General features: G+C 42.1%; 1 protein-coding gene across 3 annotated transcripts in view; it reads left to right on the forward strand.

The window, feature by feature from the left end:
- Positions 1-16026, forward strand: part of AFF1 (ALF transcription elongation factor 1) — a 208766-nt gene that overhangs the window by 5639 nt on the left and 187101 nt on the right. For all 3 annotated transcript variants that reach the window (XM_059375474.1, XM_059375482.1, XM_059375496.1), the window contains exon 2: positions 9711-9784. In XM_059375474.1, the coding sequence (XP_059231457.1) occupies positions 9747-9784 (38 nt within the window). In that variant the 5' untranslated portion in view covers positions 9711-9746. The remainder of the gene's footprint in view (positions 1-9710; positions 9785-16026) is intronic.

Genomic DNA, 16026 nt, shown 5'->3' on the forward strand with positions numbered 1-16026 from the left:
AGAACTACTGCCATATAGCAGAGAATTTAAAAATTTAAAAGCGTGATTATTGAACCAGACAGCTTGGGCTTGAATCTTGCATGTGCCACCTACTAGCTGTCACACCTTAGGCAAATTACTTAAATTTTTGTCAAAAAACTATGAAGGCTCTGAGATTTTACCCTACTTTCAAGCTAACAAGTTAACCTGCCCCAGTTTCATGGGTCATGGGAATGACTTTATTGCTCATAATAATAGCCGTAGCCAGAGTGTCAACATATTCCTACACTGGTTCCCTAAGCACCATTTTCCAAAGCGAGACGTGGAGAGAGTCAGATGACACCTGGAAATAAAAAGGGTTGCATTACAGGAGAGGAATCCTGAGCTAAGGGAATCCTAATCCTTTATAATGGGCAGTAAGCATGCCTGCCCTTTGCTCCGGAGGGGGAGACGGAGGGGGAGACGTTATTTTGTTTATACTGAGCAGTAAACATGCTGCCCTGTGCTGTAGGAGACAGTCTCTCTCTCTTTTTTTTTTTTTTAAGATTTTTATTTATTTATCAGAGAGAGAAGGGGAGAGAGCAAGCACAGGCAGACAGAGAGGCAGGCAGAGGCAGAGGCAGAGGGAGAAGCAGGCTCCCTGCCGAGCAAGGAGCCCGATGTGGGACTTGATCCCAGGACGCTGGGATCATGACCTGAGCCGAAGGCAGCTGCTTAACCAACTGAGCCACCCAGGCGTCCCGACAGTCTCTTTTTCTAATACTGTTCTCTATACAGACTTCCTTAAACATTGTCTGGGACAAAGACAGTTGGTGCCTCTGCTTGTACAATATGCAGAAATGCCATGGATGCATGAAGAACTGACTTCTAACACTCTTCCATTCCCTTGCAAGATAGGGTTAATAAGGCTGTTACTCCTAATTAGATCTCCCTTACTGGGTAGTTGAGTAGATTAAAGGTACTAAAATTTGGCAAGTAAGTGGAGCAGAGCATAATACGTGCTACATAGTTATTTCCTGTTATTATTCCTGAAGGAACAATGTGTGTATGTGTGCCTTTAATGGTAAGTATTACCTTATAAGATGAAATAATTGCTTTACTGAGTATCCCTAACTGTGAGTTTGTTCCGAGGAATTTCTTTCATGGGTCTGCATTTTAAAATGGGATGGAGCGTTGTTGTACTAGCCCTTGGAGAATGAGGCAGAAACATTTACTACCCATATTCATGTGTTCTTTGTGTTTCTCTGCCTCATTATGATTACATAGAATCATGTGACTGATTCTGGGGGTGTCTGGCTGGCTCAGTCGAAGGAGCATGGGACTCTTTTTTTTTTTAAAGATATTTATTTATTTATTTAACAGACAAATCACAAGTAGGCAGAGAGGCAGGCAGAGAGAGAGAAGGAAGCAGGCTCCCTGCAGAGCAGAGAACCCGATGTGGAGCTTGATCCCAGGGTCCTGGGATCATGACCTGAGCCGAAGGCAGAGGCTTTAACCCACTGAGCCACCCAGGCGCCCCGGCTCTGGTTTTTGATAAGCAACATCTTGGGGAAGGATTTTCTTTTCCGGATAAAAGGAGAAAGGTGTGGTTGTCAGAGCCACACGTTTCTCCTCTCATCTTCTTCCAGCCTTAAATGTAGGTAAGATACCTGGTTATGGCAGCAACTTTTTTTTTTAAATAAAAGATTTTACTTATTTATTTGACAGAGAGATCACAAGTAGGCAGAGAGAGAGAGAGAGAGGAGGAAGCAGGCTCCCTGCTGAGCAGAGAGCCCGATGCGGGACTCGATCCTAGGACCCTGGGATCATGACCTGAGCCGAAGGCAGTGGCTTAACCCACTGAGCTACCCAGGCACCCTGGCAGCAACCTTTTTATACCACGAGGTGACAAGCATGAAGATGCCATGCTAAATATGGCGGAGCAGAAGGGCCAGAGTTCTTGATGGCCTTGTTGAACAGCTAACACTATACCACTAGCCACCTTCTTCTGGACTTGGTCTGGAAGGATAAATTTACATTATTCAGAAGTTTTTACTTGCAGCTAGACACATTCCTAACCCGTGTAGATTATAACAGCATTGAGAGTGGTTGGCTGAAGGATGTGGTTGAAGGCACAACCGTACTACATTAGCTACTGTACCCAGCAAGGCCTCTTTGAGAATGTATCACTGGGTAGAGACCCAAATGATGAGAGACCAAATAAGATAGGAAAGGTTTACTTGAGTTTGGGGTAGCACCAAAGTCCTCTTGAACAGGATTTTGAGGTGAAGAGACAGGGAAATCCATGATGGATTTCTGAACTAAGGGTGCCACATGTCATTGGAGAGCTAAAGGAACTGTGAGTGATCAGTTCAGTTTGGGGCCATGATCGGCGTGGGGCAGAGTTGGGGGAGAATGCTGACGTAAACAGTGTATGATCCATGACTCACCCCTGACACATTGCCCGTTACCAGGCGACTGTTAACTCCTGGAGGAATGTGTGGGGAAGGGAAGTAGACTTGACAGGGACTATTGACCAGTCCACTCTCCCTCTAGAATCCGGACTGAGTTCTTTTCCTCATATTCTTTTTTTTTAAAGATTTTATTTATTTATCAGAGAGGGGGGTGGAGAGAGAGCACAGGCAGACAGAATAGCAGGCAGAGGCAGAGGGAGAAGCAGGCTCCCTGCCAAACAAGGAGCTGGACGTGGGACTCGATCCCAGGACGCTGGGATCATGACCTGAGCCGAAGGCAGCTGCTTAACCAACTGAGCCACCCAGGCGTCCCTCCTCATATTCTTCTTTAGCAACTGGGTCATGGTCATGGGGCTTTGAGACCTTACCTCTGTTGTCACTGAAAAGCAATATATGAATTTCCCCAAGCATGTGCTTTGATTGGCAGGAAAATAACCAGAAAAAATGAAGGAAAAATTTTTTTTACTTGAGTTATTTTATCTGCTATTTTGGTGAGAAAAGCACTTTGATATGCATGACTTTTTTTTTTTTAAGATTTTATTTATTTATTTGAGATACCACATGCGAAAGGGATGTGAGGGGTAGGGAGTGATGGTGAGGGAGAAGCAGCTTCCACTGAGCAGGGAGCTGGACCACGGTCTCAATGCTAGGACTGTGACATCAAGACTTGAGCTGAAGGCACATGGTTAACAACCGAGCCACCAAGGCTCCCTGACATTTTTACTTCTGAATAAATTTGTTGCAAGAGGCTAGAAGGACTATAGAAGACCTGGCAGGGTACATTCCTAAATGAAACATATTTAACTTCTATAAAATGTAACATAGATGTTGCTGACTTAAAAGAGCTGCTATGTATTCCTCTCCCCCTGTCCAAGCCCCAAGGGCAGCTATGTGTTGAGTGCCTATGATGTGTCAGTGTGCTAGGCATTTTAGCTGGGGTGTATAATTCACTCTTTTCAGTAATACTGTAAAATTTGCTACTTTCCATTTTACGGATGGGAACACTGAGGCTCGTAGGGTTTAATTTGCCAGAAGTGATTGCCTGTCTTACTTGAACCCATCCTCTTTTTTGCTGTACAGCCAAGTTAGTACTTTCTCTGCTTTTTTTTTTTTTTTTAATAGGAGGATTTAAAACTGTCTACCTCCCCCCCATCACATTTTGTCTTTATAATCTAGGGAAATAATATTTAAAAATGTGTGAAAACTTAAGACCTGATTCCAATATTTATAGGTCAGTCCATTTTCCTCCCAGCCCCTGTCATTTAGAGAAAAATGTGTTTATACAGATAATAAAGGATTCATAGCATATATAATTGATGTGCCCCTTTCCAGAGAAGTTACCATTTACAGTTTGGTATATGTGTGTGTACACATGTGTGCGTATGTATGCACATTTGCTTGTGTATGGTGCATAAACAAAAAACATATTTTTAAGCAAATTGGCTCACATTGTACTTTATACATCTTGTTTAGATAAACGTATTCTTTTTTGATCTGTTGCGTCTCATAATGTGTCATAATTGATTTAGCCATTTTTGTGTTGGCATGTCTTAAGTCGGTACCACTTTTCTTAATGCTCTAAATAATATTTTATTGCACATAATCCCTTGTACACATGTGACTATATTTTTGTTTTAAGTCATTTCTAAAATTTAAATTCCGTTATTTAACATACAATGTATTACTGGTTTCAGAGGGCAGGTCTGTGATTCATCAGTCTCGTATAACACCCACAGCTCATTACATCACATGTTCCCCTTCACGTCCAGCACCCAGTTAACCATCCCTCCACTCCCCTTCCCCTCCAGCAGCCCTCAGTTTGTTTCCTAAGATTAAGAGTCTCTTGTGGTTTGTTTCCCTCTCTGGTTTCCTCTCGTTTTATTTTTTCCTCTCTTCCCCTATGATCCTCTGTTTTGTTTCTTAAATTCCACATATCAGTAAGATCATATGATAATTGCCTGTCTCTGATTGACTTATTTTGCTTAGCATAATACCCTCTATGCTCAGCATAATACCCATCCATGTCGTTGGAAATGCTAAGACTCCATTTTTTTTTGTGATGACTGCGTAATATTCCATTGTGTATATATACCACCTCTTTTTTTTTTTTTTAAGATTTTATTTATTTATTATAGAGATAGAGAACACAAGTAGGCAGAGTAGTAGGCAGAGGAAGAGGGAGAAGCAGACTCTCCACTGATTAGGGATCCTGATGGGGATGCAGTCCCAGAACCCTAGGATCATAACCTGAGCCGAAGGCAGCCCCTTAACCGACTCAGCCACCCAGACGCCCATACCACCTCTTCTTTATCCATTCATCTGTCAGTGAACAACTGGGCTCTTTCCATAGTTTGGCTATTGTGGGCATCGCTGCTATAAACATTTGGGTGCAGGTGTCCCTTCGGTTCACTACATTTGTATCTTTGGGGTAAATGTCCAGTAGTGCAGTTGCTGGGTCGTAGGGTAGCTCTATTTTCAACTCGTTGAGGAGCCTCCATACTGTTTTCCAGAGTGGCTGCACCAGCTTGCATTCCCGCCAACAGTGTAGGAGGGTCCCCCTTTCTCTGCATCCTCGCCAACATCTCTCATTTCCTAACTTGTTAATTTAGCCATTCTGACTGGTGTGAGGTGGTATCTCATTGTGGTTTTGATTTCTTTTTCCCTGATGCTGTGTGATGTTAAGCATCTTTTCATGTGTCTGTTGGTCATTTAGATGTCTTTTTTTTTTAATTTTTCAAAAAGATCTAATTAATTTATTTGATTGAGTGAGACAGCGAGAGAGAGAACACAAGCAGGGGGAATGGGAGAGGATGGTGCAGGCTTCCTGCCGAGCAGAGAGCCTGATGTGGGGCATGACCCCAGGACCCTGGGATCATGACCTGAGCTGAAGGCAGACACCCAGCGACTAAGCCTCCCAGGTGCCCCCCATTTGGATGTCTTTTTTGAGATATGTCTGTTCATGTCTTCTGCCCATTTCTTGATTAGATTATTTGTTCTTTGGCTATTGAGTTTGATAAATTCTTTATGGATTTTGGATACTAGCCCTTTATCTGATACGTTGTTTGCAAATATCTTCTCTTATTCTCTTGGTTGTCTTTGGGTTTTGTTGACTGTTTTCTTTGCTGTGCAAAGCTTTTGATCTTGATGAAGTCTCCATAGTTCCATTTTTGCCCTTGTTTCTCTTGCCTTTGCTGATGTTTCTAGGAAGAAGTTGCTGTGGCTGAGGTCGAAGAGGTTGCTGCCCATGTTCTACTCTTAAGATTTTGATGGATTCCTGTCTCACATTGAGGTCTTTCATCCATTTTGAATCTATTTTGTGTATGGTGTAAGGAAATGGTCCAGTTTTGTGACCAGGTTTTTGAGAAAGAGTCTTTGAAAGAGACATCTGAAGCATATACTAATTGCCTTTCTTAGCAGTAGTGTATGTTAATAACTTCCTGACTACAGTAGGTCTTCATTCCAACCTAACCTAACCTTGTGAGTTGCATGGCTGCTCCGTACAGCTGTGTGATTCATATATCAGCACCTAAACAGTCTTTCATGGGCTGACTTTGTTTTTTTTTTAGTGAGACATAATTGAGATAACAGTAATCTGAGGATGCAGCCTCTTAGCACCTGCCACCTGGCAAATTAAAGAATAAAGAATTTGAGTTGAATAGACAAGTTCCTGGCTGTGCCCTGGCACCGGATCCCTCAGAGAATGTTTCTTTCACTTTTTATTCTATTTACTCACCCAAGAATCTGGTGGTGAAACCCACAGGTTTGGCTGACCCCTTCAATGTTGGACTTGTCCATCTCTAAGAGAGTTAAAAAGAATAGACTTTGAAGATTTAGTTATTCATTTGAGAGAGAGAGCAAGAGCCCTTGCGTGTGTGTCACTGTGAACACGTGTCAGTTGGGGAAGGGGCAGAGGGAGAGAGAATCCTCAAGCAGACTCCCCACTGAGCATGGAGCGTGATGCCAGGGCTCAATCCCAGGACTCTGAGATCAGGACCTGAGCCAAAATCAAGAGCTGCTTAATTGACTGAGCCACCCAGGTGCCCCCAAAATAGACTTTTATTTATTTATTTGTTTATTTATTAAAAAGAGTTTATTTGTCTATTGGACAGACAGTAGGCAGGTGGTGGTGGTGGGGGAAGCAGGCTCCCTGCTGATCAGAGAGCCCAACGTGGGTCTCAGTCCCAGGATCCTGAGATCACAACCTGAGCCAAAGGCAGAGATCCAACCTACTGAGCCACTCAGGCGCCCCCAAAATAGACTTTTTAAAGAGTGTTTTTTTGGTTCTCAGCAAAATTGAACAGAGGGTACTGACATTTCCTATAGACCTCTCTGTCTCCCCCGTACCCCCCTCCCCACCCCTGTGCACAGCCTCCTCATAACCAACATCTCCCAGCAAAGTGGTATATTAGTTACAAATGATGCATTTACATTGATGCATCATTATCACCTAGAGCTCTAGGACCATCTTTCACTGCAGTTCTGCATGGTTTGCCCCTCATTTCCTTTTGGTCTTTGCTCAGATGTTAGAGTCTCTGATCACCCTATATAAAATTGCAACACCTTACCTTGGTTCCTTGCTGGCACTCTACACTTTCATTTTTCTCTATAGTACCTTTTAGTATTGAATATCTGTGTATTTTTCTTATGTGTCATCTTTGCTAAACTCCTATAGTTTGCAAGCTCAGTGATGGTAAATCTGTTTTCTTTTTTAATTTTTATTTATTTTTAAAGATTTTATTTATTTATTTGACAGAGAGAAATTACAAGTACACTGAGAGGCAGGCAGAGAGAGAGAGAAGGAAGCAGGCTCCCTGCTGAGCAGAGAGCCCGATGCGGGACTCGATCCCAGGACTCTGAGATCATGACCTGAGCCGAAGGCAGTGGCTTAACCCACTGAGCCACCCAGGCGCCCCAATCTGTTTTCTTTACCCTTACTCTCTGTACATGGCTTAGAGTAGATGCTCAGGAAATATTTGCTGGCTTAGTGACTTAAATGAACAACTAGGAGAACTCAGGACCATTCTCAAGGTCAATGTTCTCCGTAACCCAACCTACTACCTCCTGCATGCCCTCTTGCTCTCCAACAAGCCCTAGGGAGGGCACGTCTTGATTGGGAGGGTTGTGTGGGAGACTGCCATCAAGGACTCTTCAGTGTTGCAAAGAATAATGCTGAAATGACACACTTTTATTGGGCACCTGCTGTGTGCCCAGCCCTAGATGTCAAGAGAGAGAAAATGAGAGCCGCAAAACAGGTGAAGGGAGAGAGAGGGAAGGAGGAGGGAGTGGAGTAATGGTGGAAAAGGGAAGGGGGGAGGAGGGTAGAGAAAGAGGGGGAAGGGAAGTAAAAGTGTGTTGGAGAGAGGGAAAGTGAGAGAAAAGGGCGACGGAGGTAGTAGGGTTGGTGGGGTGAATGATTGGGATTTCAGATGGAGAATTTAGGAAACTTGCCTAAGCCCCTGTAGGGCTACTCTAGCAGGGTGGAGGAGTGTGCTACTTCAAAGCATGTTTGACCCTGAAAAACTTAGAGCTCCACCGGTGGGAGTTTAATTAGAATATTTGTCGCATCCGTGTTGCATTCTTTCCTGGCGGGAGGAGACAGAGTGACAGTGATATCTACTGGTCCGGAAACACTGTGGTCAGCAATTTTAATTTCATGGAGGAGGAGATAAAAGACCTTATCAGGTGTCAGAGTAGAGCTGGACTATATGCAGTGTTTCAGCTGTAGCGGGAAGTGTAACAGTCTCTTAAACATAAGAGGCAGGCTAAAACTGTTAGGAGTTCAGTGTGTTTTCATTTGTATCACATAGTTTGTTAAATCTGTACCAAGATCATTTGTAATAGATCCTTGGCCTTAAGGATAGTTGAAAAATGGAAACTATTTAAAGCAAGTTAGGAGAAGTACGGTAAATTACAAATACATACAAGAAAGGGAAAAGGAAACAGCTGGTGATAGTGTTAACCATAGAGAGAAAGGTGGTTTCTAGAGATACACAGGACAGGACCTAGGCCGTCTGCCCAGGTTGTAGAACCTTTTCTTTTCTTTTTCTTTTTTTAAAAAATATTTTATTTATTGGGGCGCCTGGGTGGCTCAGTGGGTTAAAGCCTCTGCCTTCAGCTCAGGTCATGATCCCAGGGTGCTGGGATCGAGCCCCGCATCGGGCTCTCTGCTCAGCAGGGAGCGTGCTTCCCTCTCTCTCTCTCTGCCTACTTATGATCTCTCTGTCAAATAAATATTTTTTTAAAGATTTTATTTATTTATTTGACAGAGATCACAAGCAGGCAGAGAAGCAGGTAGAGAAAGAGAGAGAGAAGGAAGCAGGCTCCCCGCTGAGCAGAGAGCCCGATGCTGGTCTTGATCCCAGGACCCTGGGATCATGACCTGAGCTGAAGGCAGAGGCTTTAACCCACTGAGCCACCCAGGCGCCCCTTGACTGGTACTCTTGAGAGAATGCTCAAAAATGTCTTTGGAGTTTAAGCACCTTTCAGAAGTGAAAGTCAGTTCTTAAGTTTTGCCCTTATTTGGCCCACTTTTTAAAATTAGGTATTCTTAGGGCGCCTGGGTGGCTCAGTGGGTTAAGACCTCTGCCTTCCGCTCAGGTCATGATCCCAGGTCATGATCCCAGGTCCGGCATCATTGGGCTCTGCTCAGCAGGGAGCCTGCTTCCCCCTCTCTCTCTGCCTGTTTCTCTGCCTACTTGTGATCTCTGTCTGTCAAATAAATAAATAAAATCTTTAAAAAAAAGAAAATTAGGTATTCTTATGTAAAAACCAACTGGCTGATTTCTTTGCATACTCTTACCTTTCTACCTTTTGATTCTAGGGAGGGTGCTCACACAACCTGTTACCTCAGGCAAATTTCTTAAAACCAAGTTTCAGTTTTCCTATTTGTAAAATTACTTAATTGGTATATGGGGTATTAGCATCTACCTTGCAAGTTTAATGTTTACATGAAATGTCATTTAGAAAGGGCTCAACATAGTACTCCGCAAGAATAGACGCAGGGGAGGATATTACTTCCTTTCTTCCTCCTCATGATAAACTTGTGCACATTTCTTCTTGCTGAAAGGGCTTTGAGTAGCAGCATCAAAAGTAAAAGTACGTTTGGCCTTTGGTATACGGGAACTAGTTTGTTCCTGCAACTTGAGGGTGGATGAAGAACCACTTTTTAGTTCCAGTGAGAACACTGAATTCTGTTTTCAGTAAGATTTTCTTGCAAGTCATGTATACCTCTGAGTCGACTTAGGGGCTAATATTCACAGGTTGCTTTTTCCCTTTCAGATGAGCAGACTTGTTATTTTGCACTGACGGGCAGCAATGGCGTTTACTGAAAGAGTCAAGAGCAGCAGCAGCAGGTAACGGTGAAATCTACGATTCAAAGATAGGACAATATTCAAGTTGATGATGTATTTTTGAAAGCATAAGCTTGATCCTTTTCATTTTTACGGTGCAAGAAAATATGGTAAAATTTTCGTTTTCTCTGCATGAAGCCAAACCTGTTAGACTGGCTCCATATTTTCTTTCAGTCTAGTACTTTCTGAGCTTCCTAACTCATGTCTTTAACATATGGCTGTTATAGTAGATCAGATTCTGTGTTTAAGATCTTGGTCGGAATTACACAGCTTTGGAGAAATGAGCCACCTGTTCATGAAATCCACCTTCTCCTGAGAGCTTTGGAGGAGGGAATGCTGTCAGTTTCGTTGTACTACTTTCACATCTCTCCCTCTGAGGGTGCATATACAGTTAACTTCCTTCTTCGATCTACATGATCAGGGTTGGCCGAGGGGAGCCTATTAACATTCTGAAGGGGTTGTTAAGAATAACTCATTTGCTATCCAGAGGGAATTCTTAATGTCACTGATCAATTTTCATTTTTACTGTTAGATATTCAGAAACATATTAATGTATGAGACATGTCGACTCAAGCTTACTCAATTAATATTTCTTCAGTAACAGTTGATGGTGCCTGTAATTCTGGAAGGTCCTGCGTGGATGCTTTCCTACTTCCCCTTTCTGGCTCATTTAGGAAACTCTTCCTCTATTCCAGGTGGCCCCGGGGGTACTGTTGTTAGACGTGGGGCACTGTCCTCCCCCACAGAGGAAGGCATGTGACCCAGGCTGCAGCAGTCCCCGTTCTGCTGGAGCTCTGGGACGCTGTTGTCAGCTGTCTTCAGGCTTGTTCGTGATGTTCGGCTACACATAAGTTTTACATTTTTATGCAGTTAAATGTCTTGTCCTTTATGGGTTCTGGTTTTGATTGTGCTGAGAAAGGTCTTTCCAGCTCCGAGATTGTGCAAATAACGTCATGTGATCTCTGCTGGCACTTGAATGCCTTCATTTTTTGCATTTAAATCAGAACTTGTGAGCCGGTGGCCTCTGGGACAGATCTGGTCACCAGATGGGTTTTGTTTGGCCCCTCACAGTGTTCCAAAAAAAAAAAAAAAGATCTGCCCATGTTTTTTACATAACCATCTAGACTTCCATCTTCTCTTCAGAAATACAAGATTTATTTATTTATTTATTTTTAAAGATTTTATTTATTTATTTGTAAGAGAGAGAGAGTGAGAGCGAGCACAGGCAGACAGAGTGGAAGGCAGAGTCAGAGGGAGAAGCAGGCTCCCTGCGGAGCAAGGAGCCCGATGCGGGACTCGATCCCAGGACGCCGGGATCATGACCTGAGCCGAAGGCAGCTGCTTAACCAACTGAGCCACCCAGGCGTCCCAGAAATACAAGGTTTAACAGCACTGGGCTCCCACTGCTGCATGGCAGTGCTCGGATACCATTGAAGGGCTGCTGCTCTATTCCTCAAGGCCAGAGCTTAGAGACTTCCAGTTCAGAGCTTACCAAGTGGTATGTCACCAGTGGGCTTCAGGTGTGCCCACTGAGTGCAGCCTCTCAGCCTGTGGGTCAGCCAGAACTCCAGAATTCCCACCTGCTCCCTCCTGCAGACATCTCTTTGTCAGGTATTTGTCAGAAAGACTTGATGTTTTTAAAAAAAAAAGGGGGGGGGGTCAGACGAGCACAGATGCTTTCTAGTTCGCTACAGTTTCCACACTATTGGGCTCACCATTTACTTTACTGCTTGGCTCCCTTCATTTGTGACCCATGTGAGATCATAGACTTTTACTTTAACAAAAAAATTTTTTTTTAGATTATTTATTTTTTTATTTGACAGACGGTAATCACAAGTAGGCAGAGAGGCAGGCAGAGAGAGAGGAGGCAGAGAGAGGAAGAAGCAGGCTCCCTGCTGAGCAGAGAGCCCCATGGGGGGGGCGGATTCAGGGCTCCATCCCAGGACCCTGGGATCATGACCTGAGCTGAAGGCAGAGGCTTTAACCCACTGAGTGGCCCAGGTGCCCCTACATTTTTAAAATTTTTAATGAATTAATTTTTTTTTTTTTAAGATTTTTATTTATTTATTTGACAGACAGAGATCCCAAGTAGGCAGAGAGACAGGCAGAGAGAGAGAGAGAGAGAGAGAGAGAAGCAGGCTTCCCGCAGAGCAGAGAGCCCGACGCGGGGCTCGATCCCAGGACCCTGAGATCATGACCCGAGCCGAAGGCAGCAGCCCAAACCACTGAGCCACCCAGGCGCCCCTAATGAATTAATTTTTAAAGTTCACTCTTTCATGTGGGGCTTGAACTTACACCCTGAGATCAGGAGTCACATGCTATACTGACTGAGACAGCCAAGGTGCCCCAGATCTTAGACTTTTTAATATTTTGATCTGTCTGTAATTAATTTTAATGTCCAGTGTGTGCTATAAATTTCTGTATTAGTAGGAAAATGAGAGGTTCAAGGGATACTCATTTTTAATTTTTTAATTTTTATTTTTATTTCATACTATTTTTAAAAAATATTTTATTTATTTATTTGATACACAGAGAGAGGTCACAAGTAGGCAGAGACACAGGCAGAGAGAGGGGGAAACAGGCTCCCTGCTGAGCAGAGCCAGATGCTGAGCTTGATCCCAGGACCCTGAGATCAGGACCTGAACTGAAGGCAGAAGCTTAACCCACTGAGCCACCCAGGTGCCCAATTTATTTAATGTTTTGTTTTATTGTATTTTATTTTTTTTAAAGATTACTTATTTATTTGACAGAGAGATCACAGGTAGGCACAGAGGCAGGCAGAGGGAGAGGGAAGCAGGCTCCCTGCTGAGCTGAGAGCCTGGTATGGGGCTTGATCTCAGGACCATGGGATCATGACCTGAGCTGAAGGCAGAGGCTTTAACCCACTGAGCCACCCACACACCCCTTATTTAATGTTTTAAAAGACGTATTTATTTGAGAAAGAGCACGCATGAACACGTGAGCTGGGGGAGGGCAGAAGCAGAGGGAGAGAGGGAGTCTCAAGCAGATTCCTTGTTGAGAGGAAAGCCCAATACAGGGCTTAATCTCAAGATCCAGACATGATTTGAGCTTGAAATCCAGTCTGATGCTTAGCCAACTAAGCCACCCAGGTGCCCCAGGAGTCATTTTTTTTTTTTTTAAAGCAAAAGTCTAGCCAGTTGTTTCAGTATAATTCATTAAATCACCTATCTTCACTAATTTGAGTGGTGCATCTTAATTCCATCATATTCTTGAGTTGTTTTTTTTTTTTTTTTTAAGATTTTATTTATTTACTTGACAGAGAGAGACACAGCAAGAGAGGGAATAGTAGCAGGGGGAGTCGGGGAGGGAGAAGCAGGCTTCCTGCCAAGCAGGGAGCCAGATGCCAAGCTCAATCTCAGGACCCTGGGATCATGACCTGAGCCAAAAGCAGATGCTTAACGACTGAGCCACCCAGGCGCCCCATATTCTTGAGTCTTCTGTTGGACTCTTTTGTTCCTTTGGTTGTTTCTTCTGGCAATGATGCCCTACTATTTCACTGTATTTCCATAGATCTTAATATTCAGGTACTTCTTTTCAGTACTTTTCATTTTTAGAATTTTTATATTCACATCTGATTACATTTCCATGTTTCCTCTGAAGTCATTAGTCCTTTTCAATTTATTTATTTATTTGATTTTTTAAATTAATTTTTAATTTTTTTATCATTAGGCCTTTTCTAGAAAAATGTTGGCATTTTGACTCGGGTTCCTTTGAATTTCATCAATTAGGAAGACTTGAAGTCTATAGCATATTAAAATTGGGTCTTCCTGCCAAGGAATCGAAGTATCAGAATGGTGAACTTTTAATAGGATGAAGAAATTTTAAATTTTAACTGTAAGATTTTTGTAGGCATATGATTTTTTAAAAATTTTTATGTAGCTTTCTATATAATTTACATCCTATATAATTTCTGGTAACATAATCAAGTATAATAAGCTATTATCAGTGGCAAGATTAAAAAGTATTTTGGGGTGCCTGGGTTGTTCAGTCGTTAAGCCTCTGCCTTCGGTTCAGGTCATGATCCCAGGGTCCTGGGATCGAGTCCCGCATTGGGCTCCCTGCTTGGTGGAAAGCCTGCTTCTCCCTCCCCCTCCTCCCCTGCTTGTGTTCCCTTTTTCGCTGTGTGTGTGTCTGTCAAATAAATGAAGTCTTTAAGAAAAACAAATAAATAAAAAAAGTATTTTGTATTACTTTACATATGTTTGCTATTGTTAATAATTATCAGGAAGGGTAAATGGCATTTATAGTAACATTCTGGCAGTTATAGAACCAGTTTTATTCTTTCAACTCATGGCCTCCCTGATGTGCTCCTTTTAGTTTTAATATCCAGTACAAGTGATACAGTTAGGGGAAGTCCTCAGTAGAGCTCAATTTTGAATATATATCAATAGCTCGCTGTTTAAATGTTTAATCATGACAGGTTAATTTTTCAGTAGTCCAGAGAAAAAGAAACCATCAAATTCATGAGGAACCGGTCCAGGGGTAACTTTTAGTTGAAAGGAAACAGATGTGTATTGAGTATGCGACTCTAATTGTTCAAACTAAATAAAAGTCTGAGTGTGAGCCCTTACTTTGCTCAGGGCTATCACAAGTTATAAGCGTGGGCAGAATATTAATGTCATGTTGTAAAGATAATATTTGTTTTAGTCCTGATAAATAATAGGCTTATTCTCTGATTTACAGATTTATCGATGTTAGACACTAGTGAATCTCACCTCACTTATATTTACCCCCACCTTCCTTTTCCTCCCCTTTCTTTTTGTTCTTTCTAAAAATTGTTATTGGTGTATAACAGACTGAATAGGGCAGACATTATTAGTACAGTTCAGTGCGTTTTCACAAAGTGAACACACTTGTGTAGCCCATCAAGTGACAATACCAGCTTTCCAGAAGCCTCCTCTTGTCCCCTCACAGCTACTAACTCCCTCAAAGGCTGCCACTATTCTGACTTTAACAGCTTGATTTTGTTTTGTTTGCTTTCAAATTTTATTTAAATTTAATCATATCATATACTTTTTATGTTTTCTGTTCAGTTGTGATGTTTGTTATTTTTATCCTATTTCATAAATTTAAGTATCTTTAACTTTTAAATATCTCAGTGTATTTTATTTTTTTAAAGGTTTTATTTATTTATTTGATAGAGATCACAAGTAGAGAGGCAGTCAGAGAGAGGAGGAAGCAGACTCCCAGCTGAGCAGAGAGCCCAAGGTGGAGGGGGGGGGGCTCCATTCCAGGACCCTGGGATCATGACCTGAGCAGAAGGCAGAGGTTTTAACCCACTGAGCCACCCAGGTGCCCCATCTCAGTGTATTTTATAATAAACTATTATGTTAGGTATATTTTATATAGTCTGTAGTAAATATTTTTGTTTCTTTCTTTTGTACTTTCCACAGGCTCGTATGATAATATAATTATCCTTACTCTTTCTTCCTTCCTCTTCCACCCTCCAACTCTTAGCTCTGCTTTTAGTTTTAAATAGTCCACATTGACAGCACATTTCATTTTATAATTGTACCTTAAGAGCTTTGCCTCTAAATTGATAATAGAAGTTTGAAAAATCAATAGCCCTATTTAGTTATTTTCACCAGGAAGCAAAATAGGGTTTAGGGTTTCATTTAGTATTTCATATAGGGTCATATTTCCTATGGCCTCAAAGTTATCACAGGTACCACTGGAAAGAGAAGGTTCACTTTGGTCAGGACAGATCAGTTCTTTAGCTGAGTCAGTTGTTCAGATTCATGCCACATTTTAAACTGCTTCATCTTTGCATGGTGTTTTCATTTTTCCTGGAGTTTTTAGTTACTTTTCTTTTTTCCTTATTGAGAGAACATGGCTTCTTGCCATTTCACCAGTCTGTCTCCCTTCTTACCCGTATTACTCTTACTTATTGATTGAAATGTCTCATTTCCTTCTTGGAATCCTGAAACTAAAGTTAATTTTTACAAAGTGCCTACTAAATTACATTCTTCTGAAACTGGGCCCAGGTAAGCGAAGCCAGAGAGTAGAACTGCGATGTATTTTGGGAAAACGTTACTTGGTGATGGGTGGAAAACGTGAAGATAGAACAGAAGAATGAAAGTAATTTTATTTCAGGCTCCACCACCAGATTTGTGGGACACGTTTTTAGTGTTTTCTGCCATTAAGAGCAGGTACTTTTTATACATATTTTAGGAAATTTGCTGAGATATCGTTTTCAGTATTTGGGAAGATTTGAAAGATTGAAT

The sequence above is a fragment of the Mustela nigripes genome, chromosome 1 (genome assembly GCF_022355385.1).
Source record: "Mustela nigripes isolate SB6536 chromosome 1, MUSNIG.SB6536, whole genome shotgun sequence".
NCBI lineage: Eukaryota > Metazoa > Chordata > Mammalia > Carnivora > Mustelidae > Mustela > Mustela nigripes.